The following is a 10,409-nucleotide window of genomic DNA, read 5'->3' as shown; positions in this document are numbered from 1 at the left end:
ATATATATATATATATATATATATATATATATATATATATATATATAGAGAGATATATATAGAGATATATATGAGATATAACTTATGTGTACATGTATAAAATAGATGTTTGAGCCCTGTGCAAATGAGTGAGTCCAAACCCACACTTGTGTGTGAGGGAGAGGGGTAGTGTCATCAGCCAAGATTGTTTTCATTATCATAATACTAATGCGTTATTAATATGACTTTATTTATGCCAGTTTAAAACTTAAAATAAAAAATCGTTATTATTATTAATTTAATAATTTGGCTTTTAGATCATGCTAATAATTTTATTATGACTTTTGTAATGCCAATTTTGATCCGATTGTAATAAATACAAGTTTAAAGTTTCATAATTTGACTTTTAGTTAACGTTTTTGAGAAAATTATTTTACCATTAAAAAAAAATAAAAAAAACATAATTAGCAATAGATATTTATGAAGTTACTGTACTTGTAAATTTTTTTAACTTTTAGTTTGACACATGGTTCAGTCATCGTTAGGATAATCTGAGCGGAGGTTTTAGGTTTGGGTGTCCTCAGTGTCTGGGCTCCACTGGTTCTGACTCTAAAACAAGTGAACTAATCACACTGGTTACACACACTCAGGTGCTCTGGGCTCATTAAAAACAACTGCTTGCTTTCCCACCCAGTGAAGGAATGGATTGGAGTTCTTGTCTACCATCAAATCCCACCTCAGTCGGGTCAAACATTGAACAAATGAAAATAAATAATGTGCTTGAAAAAAAATCTCTTCCACCATTTTTGAACTACATTGATCACTTCATCCTATAAAAGCTATTTCAATTTCTTATTGTTCATGACCTTCAGGAGGTGACGCTATGACTCCTGTTTCTTGTGCGACTTTTGTGTTGACGCATATTGGTTGGAAATGATTTGCTGCCTTAATTTAAATTGTTTGAATACTTTTGCTGAGGTAAGCTCATAGCTTTAGCTTTAGCAATAAACCTAAGTGAAGATGACCACTGCAGCTAATCGACATTACTCCACACAAAACTGTCTATACTTGAGTCAGTTTTACAGATATGGAAGTAAACCTCGGTGTGGTAGTAGCTGAGAGTCATACTGTATCTATCACACTGAACACAGACATGTATCACAAGATTTTACACTTAAGATTGCACATAATGTCATTTACAAAGTTGGACCAAAATGACTCTAATCCGGTCCCTCTTCAGCATAATATGATTTTAGTTTAAAGTTCTGGCTTGATGTGTGGCAGGCAATATGCATTTATTTAAGAAATGTTTGAAATTCTTTACTGAAGCAGATTTTGACTCGTTTAAAGGAGAAGGGTTAAAATAACTTCCAGTCAGCAGACAATTCAATAAATGTTTGAGTAAAAGCTTGAATGTTCTGTTCATGTGGTCCGTCTCGTTCAGTCCCCCAACACAAGACGGAGAGGTCCCGGTATGACACGTCCTTGAACCTGACCACCAAGCGCTTTCTGAACCTGCTCTCTCAGTCGGATGATGGTGTGGTGGATCTGAACTGGGCCTCGCAGGTCCTGGACGTCCAGAAGAGACGCATCTATGACATCACAAACGTCCTAGAGGGGATCCAGCTCATCTCCAAGAAGTCCAAGAACAACATCCAGTGGCTGTGAGTTTTAAAAAAATGAGAATTATAAATATTGAAACCGTTCTTTTTGTTTGTTATCTGGGTGTCTAAATACTTCTTTAAAAAATCTTCAGTTGATCTGAAATGCTGCTGCCAGAGTCTTAACTGGAGTTAGTGGGAGAGATCATATCTCTCCAGTTTTAGCTTCTCTCCATCGGCTCCCTGTCAAATCCTGAATAGAATTCAAAATATTACTTCTAACCTACAAAGCTCTCAACAACCTAGCTCCATCTTATATTTGGGATCTTATTGTTCCTAATTTTCCTAACAGAGCACTTCACTCTCAGACTGAAGGTTTACTTGTGGTTCCTAGAGTTTCCAAAAGCAGAATGGGAGGAAGATCTTTCATTCATCAGGCTCTTGTTTTGTAGAATCAACGTCCATTTTCTGTCCATGAGGCTGACACTTTTAAGACTAGGTTTAAGTTTTTCCTTTTTGATAAATCCTATAGCAAGGGTTGGCTTGGGTTTCCTGAGCTATCCCTATGCTGCTATAGGCTTAGACTACTGGAGGACAAATCAACCACATTTCCTCACTCTGCTTCTGTCTTTAGTTGCTCCACTCTGCCTGTTTGTAATTGTAATTATTTCAATCCTTTATTTGTTTTTTTTTCAGACCTGTCATTCTGTTTGACTGTTTCTACTTCCTGTTCCTCTCAAACCCCAGCTGGTCGAAGCAGATGGCTGCTCGTCCTGAGCCCGGTTCTCCTGGAGGTTTCTTCCTGTTAAAAGGGAGTTTTTCCTTTCCACTGTTGCCTTTGTGCTTGCTCAGGATGAAAGACTGCCACTAAGTGAAGATTCAACTCAAATCTACTGACTTCCTTTAATAGATAACTTTTACTAACTGGCTTTTTAAATGAATGTGAATGTTTCTGTTCAGTGTCATGAGACGACTTCTGTTGTGACTTTGCTCTGTATAAATAAACTGAATTGAATCCGATTTAAAGCTCATGGGCAGAACACAGCTGTTCAAAGCTGAAGCTAGTATCGTTAGCAGCTAGCTTGGAAATACCTGCATGTTTATCAATTTCTTTTCTGTGTGCCCGTTTCCTGCAGTGGTAATCGAATTGATGCCAGCCTGGTTTCTCGGCACAAGGAGCTGCAGAGGGAGGTGTGCGACCTCACGGAGGCCGAGGAGCAGCTGGATGAGCTCATTTCCAAATGCACCCTGCAGCTCCGGCTGCTCACAGAGGACCCACAGAACAAGAAATATCCTTTGTACCAGATTAACTGGAGCTTGTGAAGTGCTGTAATTTATTAAAATGATTTAAGCTGTGCTGCCGGAGACTAGGCCTGTCACGATAACAAACTTTGCTGGGCAATTAATTGTCTTAGAAATTATTGCGATAAACGATATTGTTTGAAGTTTGACAATAATTAGTAATTATTGTCAAATTTAAGAAGAAATGTTGGTTAATTTGTTTTGAGTGTAGTACCTTTATCGACCACCTGATGGCAGTATAAGACAGTTTGAACCTATGGCTGGATGGTGAGGGAGCGAGCAGCGTGTCTCTTTAGGAAAAATGGGAGGGATGCCCCTTGACGTGACATGGGCTGTCTCTCCTTCCTGTTTTTCGGCTCTCCAAATGGCGGATGTTCAGTGTAGTTTGAGCTCTTTAGCATTTTTCACACAAAGCTTTTAATAATAAAAATCGGTAAACAAGTTCTCAGCTTCTTTTTGCAGAGAAAAACAACTTTTTAGACAAAGGCACGGGTTTCAACCGTGAATTTTGGAGTTTGGACAAGACAGAGTTTTTTTTCCCCGAGGTCGGCCTGTTAGCTTAGCTCGAAGCTTAGCTGCTTATAACAATCCAAAAAAAACTTGATTTTCGATGGTTAAAACAGATTTTAAAGAGAAAAGAGAAAGGGCGGGGTCAGTGAAGAGCACCGGAGTTGAGCCTTTTGTCATCCAGTGTCTTCAGTAGAAAGAGAGACACGAAGAAACGATGAAGCCGATAAATGAAAATGAGGTTGATAATTTTCATTTATCATGCGATTAATGGATTTATTGTTTGTTAATCGCGACAGGCCTAGTGGAGATGAACTGGACATGTTGAGGCCGTGTGCAGCAGATTCTGGTTTAATGAAAACGCTTCATGTTCGGCACATGTTCGACTTATAGCTGTGCAGTAAAATAAATTGCGATGCATTGAATAAATGACATGAACCTGAACTTTTCTCATAGTTCAACTTGACAAACGGGTCCAGATTAATCAGAAGTGAAGCAGTTGGGGTTTTAAGACAATGTTTTTTCTTTTGTTTGTTTGTAGCTTTGGCAAAATATCATTTGCTGTAATAAAACAAAACGTAGGCTTTTTTGTTTGTTCCTTAATTTCTATGTTCATCACGCTGGGTTACGTGCGCTGCCAGGACCTGAGGAAATCGTCCGACTCTCCGGAGCAGCTGGTCATGGTGATCAGAGCTCCGCCCGAGACTCAGATGCAGGTTTCAGACCCCAGCGAGGTGAAGGCCTTAAAAGTGACTCGAGTCTTTAAACTCGAGCTTATCTTTGAGTTTGTTGGGTTTTCAGCTAACAGCGCGGCGTGTCTGCGTCTCCCAGGGTTACCAGGTGTCGCTCAAGAGCACGCAGGGTCCGATAGACGTCTTCCTCTGTCCGGAAGACAGTTCTGGCGTGTGCAGCCCTGTGACAGGAAGCAGTCCCTCGAAAACCAACGCTGACACGTCCCCAGACACCCCTTCCTCAGAAACTGCAGAGCTGTTGCAGTCTAGAACGTGCACAGCTGCCCAGGAGGTGGTTGCATCATCGCCCGCGTCCACATCGTCTACAGCAACGGCAGCGTCGCAGCAGGACGCTTCATCGCTGGTGTTAGGTGGTGACACAGGTGAGGGTTCACCTTTAGGGTTTATTTTGTTTAATTAAATTATGTTGTCTGTAGGATAATGGTCAGTGGATTAATTATTGAAAACCAGTTTTTTGTTGTTTGAAATCCACTGTTGCAAAACCCTCCTCGTTGTGCTCCAGTAATTTAAAGGATTCAAGGTTCTTTATTGTCATTCACGTCACATGTGGTACATGTGGTGGAACGAAATTATGTACACAGGGTCCCAGTTACATCCAACAAAAGTATTAAAATGTAAAAGAAAAACATTAATAAGATCTAAGATATGAACTAAGAAAAAAGTGTTAACTAAAAATACACTAAGTACTAAAATTACGACGGAGCTTTAGGGCCACGCTAAGAAAAACAAATTAAAACAAATAAAATTATGAGAATAAAGTCGTAGTATTATGAGAATAAAGTCCTAGTATTATGAGAATAAAGTTGTAGTATTATGAGAATAAAGTCCTAGTAGTATGAGAATAAAGTTGTACGAGACTCTTTTTTTATTTTTTACAGCTGTCGTTAATTTTTTTTTTCCCACAAGTCGGATTCACAACGCGACCTGTCAATCAATCCAGTAGGCGTGTCAGCAAATGACCAGTCTGAAGCTAAATGTATTGTAATATCTGAACTCCGACACGAGAAAGCAGGTTTATTGCATTTTAACTGGTAAAATGAAGAATGTTTGTTAACTTTTATCGTTGCTGACGCTCGTTCTCAAAACGTGCTCCAGTACTGCCACCTACTGTTGTGTTTTTGTGTATATATAATTTTTATCTTTATTGAACACAATATATAAAACAAACAGGATTGTAATTAACAAACAGCACCTCCAAAACAGTGACAAGATTTGTGACCTGAGTCCGTTGTAAAACAAGTACAAATTATACAAGATAATCAGAGATACTATTTAAGAACAGATTGGAAAGAAAAGGATAAAGAATAACAAAATATAAAATAAAATTAAAATTTAGTCGGAGGATTTGGGAAAATATAAATTGTAATTAGAAGGAAACAAATTAGCTTTTTTTATTATTAATCAATTTAAGGGAATCAATCAGATATTTTATTTCTGACTGAAAATGAATACAATTTGGTATTGAGTTTGCAAATTTTTGTTTGTGGATGAAAACTTTTGCACATAAAATGAAGTTGTGTTTTTGTGTGCTGCTCCTGAGATGCATGTACACGATGTCATTACGTCATGACTTTCATTTTTGTTTCCGTTTGAAAACGGCGCTCGGTGAGTGAAACTGTGCGTGTGCAGCGCTGTTAGAGGTCTTCCATAAATATTCCAGAAAGAGGCTGAAGAGACTCGGCGACTCACTTATAGGAGCATTTAGCTTCGGATTGGTCATTTGCTGCCACGCCTACTGGATTGATTGACAGGTCACGTTGTGGATCCGACTCGTTGAAAAAAATAAAAAATCAAGGACAGCCGTTATTAAAAAATAAAAAAGTCTCATACGACTTTATTCTTGTAATTTTATGTCTTTTAATATTTTTTTCTTTATGTGGCAATGTAATTTATGTTTGTTTGTTTTTTTCATGACCCTAAAGCTCCGTCGTAGTAGCATAAACGTCAAAAGTAAAGTAGCATAAGTACACTAGTACCATCAATTTTTTTTTTAAAGCTTTTCCCGAGTTTAGCCATTTAAAGTTAGACTGCAAACACGTAGTTGTACTAAACGACTACTGTCTTGGAAATGATGCGGTAAAATTTTGCAGTTTTCAACAGGTATAGTTTCAGATAGAACACCGGAGCAGAGCAGAAATCTGTTTGTAAGAGATTTTCTGTGATTTGGTGGAAACTGTTGCTGTTCTAATAAAGTTGTTCAGAGAAGACGTACAGACGGGTTGCACAAAATAAGTTAATGTAATTCAACATCAAAAATGTATTCTTATTTATGTGCTCAAGAAGAAATGTGTTTACCGTAATTCCCAGACTATTGAGCGCACCTGAATATAAGCCGCGCCCACTGTATTTAAAAAGAAAAAAAAAAAGTACATATATAGGCCGTGCTTGTCTACAAGTCGTGGGTTTCCACGTTGTAACATGAGATATTTATACAAAGATTATTTTTAAAAACTTTTAATTAAATACGTACCGGTAACAAACACAAATATGTACAGTAAATGTTTTTTTCTGAACAGTGCCTGTAACATGGCTGGTAAAAAATACACAGTATATTATACAGTAGCCTACCAGGAAGTCATCGATCGCTGTCTTCATCTTCCTCCTGCGCACTGCGCCCTTTTGAGCTTGTGCTGTCCTCCCGTCACACAGCTGACATTCAAAACCCGTTGGTGATGGAGGATTTTTTGACACTGCTCCTCTGTCAGGATCCACTGACAGACTTGAGTAAAAGTTGCTGTCCGCATGTGGCCAGTTTTGATAAACGAGTTCTCATCGCCAGTCATCCAAACCTCCCATCGAGCTCGGAGTGCCACTTTAGTGCACAATTTACATGTATTTCAAGTGGCTCAAATACTTAGTTGTACCCCCAGTGGTCCAATGAAATCAAGTTTTATTTATCCACTTTGACCTGTTTGGTAATTTTACTGGTCCAGTTTTATTTATTTTTTTTAACCTTTATACAGGTAGTCTCCTTGAGTTACGAGGCTCCACCCCCCAAGGGAGACATGTATTGGGCAGCTATGCGTGCGCCCGGGTGTGATAATCCTAAATGTTTTGGTGGCAGGAAGCTCGTTAGCCCGTCAAAATAAAATCAGTTCAATTCAATAAAAAAAATAAATTAATTAAAAATCTATTAATCCCAAATGGAATTCAATGTTTTTGTAACACGTTATTCTCATTTCATTAAGAGATGTTGTAGATTCTGATGGCTGTAGACGGGAAGGATCTCTTGTAAAGGTCCGTCCCACATCAGATCCAAAGAGACTGGCCTCAGATGCTGGCCGATCCTTCCACTCAGACTTGGCTGGTCCTTCAGTCCCCTGGGCTGTGGGACAGCCTGAATACCAGGCAGAACTCCTCCCAGAGCGATGGCCACGCCTCCCAGCAGTCTGCTGAGCTCCTCGTCGCTGTGGACAGCCAGCTGCAGGTGCCAAGGGATGATCCCAGTCCTTCTGCTGTCACGAGCCACGTCTCTTGCCAGTACCAGGATCTCCTGAGGAGATCTTAGGATTTCAGTGATCAGGCACAGCCAGCAGCTAGAGAGGAATGCATCCATGAAGCCTCCTTTTCAACTCATTTGAGATTTGGGGCTGTAGTTGAGATATTATTTGAGTGTTTGAGATGTTATTCAACTGCTCCCGGTTGTAAAAAAAAAACAACAAAAAAAAAACACCTTGTTGCCATGGTTATGCATCATAACCAATGTCCAAAAGTAAAAAAGTTTCAGTAAAAATCCTTCCAGTTGCACAGCTTCTGATACCAGAGGAAACAATCATCCAAAATAAAGTGTTTCCAGAAAAACGGGAATCAAAGTTTCCTAAAGCAATAACTCAGAATGAATGTAACAGAGCTGCTCCAACATGCAGCCACTCCGAGCAGCACAATTTAAAATTAAAAACCCATAAATTAGCCGCAGCATTGTAAAAGTCGCGGTTGTTCAAACCGTGTGAAAAAAGTAGTGGCTTATAATCTGGAAATTACAACAAAACCCTCAGCGTTACTGAGATTAGGTGGTTCTCTGCTGAGGACTCTGTGTATTTTCTAAATGTTTTTTTGTTGATCTTGGTTAATTTGAAGTTATGTTTTCACAGAAATAACAAAACTCAACAACTCCACCACATTATTGTTGTTTGTGGGGGGTAAACAGAAGCTCTAAACCGTTTTTATACTGCTCATGCAACAATGTTTGTCATTTCACTTTGGCAGAATCTCTCCTGGGGGGCGACCCGTTCTCCAGCCTCGGAGACATCACAGACTTTGATCTCTCGCCCCTCTCGTCCTCGGACCTCCTGAACGGAGAGGGTCTTCCCCTCCCGTTGGAAAGTTTCATCAACCTGTCCCCTCCTCACAGCCACGATTACCACTTCGGACTGGAGGACCATGAAGGCATCAGCGAACTGTTCGACTGTGACTTTGGCGACCTGTCGCACGTTTTGGGGGACGGCTAGACGAAACGAAAGCGGAGAGGGGGCACTTGTGCACAAATCGCCCTCAACGTAGGACTTCTTGGGTTCCTAAAGGAGCTGTAAACCAATGTTTTATGGCCCAGCGTTTATTGGGAAAGACGAGCCTAATGTTTTATCAAAGGACTTGGGGAGTCGTCTCTAAAATGCCACCCTAGCTATAAAATCTCAATTTCTTTTGTTGTATATAACATTATCAGCACGTCTGTGGCTGGTTTTTAAATTTAGACCTATTCTTCAGCTTTAGTATAGCTATTTAAATTATTTATACAAAATTTATTTTGATATTTTGTACCAAGTGAGGGTTTGGATGTTCGTGTTTTGTCTAATTGGTTAGCGGAGGTGTTCCGGTGCATGCGTGTGGCTTCGGGTCTTGTAGTGGTCGGTTTCCTTAACGCTGATTTAAAACTCTGCTTCAGTTTCTGGGTCTGCGACCGAAGCTGCGTTTGAAAAAAGCCAAACGAAGCCGCTTCGGCGAAACAAGTTTTAACTCTCAGAAAGGTTGAGTGGATTTCCACAAAGCATGTTTAGGTTCTAGACCAGTTTCACACCCTTTGACCCCCCACCCCCCACCCTCACCCGGCTTGACAGCTCAGCAACAACGTAAAGTCTTTCTTGCCGCACTTCTAAAACTGGAATCCTGAAGAACTGGGTCGTTACTTTTGACCTGATCGCTGAAGCAGCTGCTCCTCCTGTTTCTGAAATGGAGCTGAAAACATTTTCCCACGTTTTGACCCAACATGTCGCTCCAAGCAACAAGACAAGGTCGTATTTATCGATTCATATTCTTACTTACAACTAGGGCTGTCCCGATACTAGTTTTGTTTTTTAAACAAGGACAAGTACTTGCCGATACACAGTATTTATACTGAGTAGTTGAGTTAGTACTTAAAACTTTGCACAGTAACTTTCAAAACATTTCTTTTATTAAGAACACCTCAGCCTGCTCGCTCCTAACAAACATCACCCGTTTTTGTCTTCAAATATTTTCCAACCACTGGCATTTTTCATTTTTTGCCCTCGGCTACTTTGAAGAGGACGAGAAAATGATTCCGCCAAGTATATAAGTGGAATCGGTGTGAAGTGTTGGCGCTTTTATGAATCAAAAAGTGCAAATATTTGCAGCTGGTATTGGGTTTGATATCGGGACACCACTAACAACAATGCTTCAAATAAAACATTAAAATGATCTACAGTACATTCACTCCCCCCACTAGTCAGTCTGAGTTCACATGAAGTGTGGAATAGTCCTTTTCGGCTGCTCCTATAGTAACCTCGGGCGGGGGTGGGTGGGTCGGGGGGGAGACCTAGGCTGAACCATGTCTTGATGGCAACAACTGGAGCAAATATGGCCTGAAAGTAAACGTTTTATAAATCATGTCATCAGTTTCAGATCAACTTTGGTTTGAAAAAAAGCAAAATAAACTTCATCCTGAATGTGCAACAAAGTTCAGTCAGGTCATCTGGACGGTTTCTTTTTTTGTTGAGACGTTTCATCCTTCATCCAAAGGACTTCATCAGTCCGAGGAGCCACAACAAACTTTTCTACCTGGATTATTGATCATGAACTTTGATGTTTTGAACCACTTTGGCTATGGCTGCCTCAGAGGAGTCGACTCGCCACCAGCAAACTGGTGTGGGTGTGCTGCTTGTGGGACTCGGTTTGTTCCGTTTCCATGGACTGAAGAAGTCCTTTGGATGAAGGACGAAACGCCTCAACAAAAAAAAAAAAAACGTCCAGATGATCTGACAGAACTTTATTGAATTTTCTACCTGGATTATTGCGCATGAACTTTGATGTTTTG

General features: G+C 40.0%; 1 protein-coding gene across 1 annotated transcript in view; it reads left to right on the top strand.

Moving 5' to 3' along the window:
- e2f1 (E2F transcription factor 1) overlaps positions 1-8,593 on the top strand; it is a 13,588-nt gene extending 4,995 nt beyond the window's left edge. The window contains exons 3-7 of the mRNA XM_037684380.1: positions 1,424-1,643; positions 2,717-2,869; positions 4,009-4,123; positions 4,191-4,503; positions 8,348-8,593. Coding sequence (XP_037540308.1) covers positions 1,424-1,643; positions 2,717-2,869; positions 4,009-4,123; positions 4,191-4,503; positions 8,348-8,589 — 1,043 coding nt within the window. The 3' untranslated portion in view covers positions 8,590-8,593. The remainder of the gene's footprint in view (positions 1-1,423; positions 1,644-2,716; positions 2,870-4,008; positions 4,124-4,190; positions 4,504-8,347) is intronic.
- The last annotated feature ends 1,816 nt before the right edge of the window (positions 8,594-10,409 follow it).

Source organism: Nematolebias whitei, chromosome 11 (assembly GCF_014905685.2).
Source record: "Nematolebias whitei isolate Nwh7 chromosome 11, NemWhi1, whole genome shotgun sequence".
In the NCBI taxonomy this organism is placed as follows: Eukaryota; Metazoa; Chordata; class Actinopteri; order Cyprinodontiformes; family Rivulidae; genus Nematolebias; species Nematolebias whitei.
The sequence above is the reverse complement of the archived record's forward strand: the minus strand, read 5'-3'. Positions and strand labels throughout refer to the sequence as shown.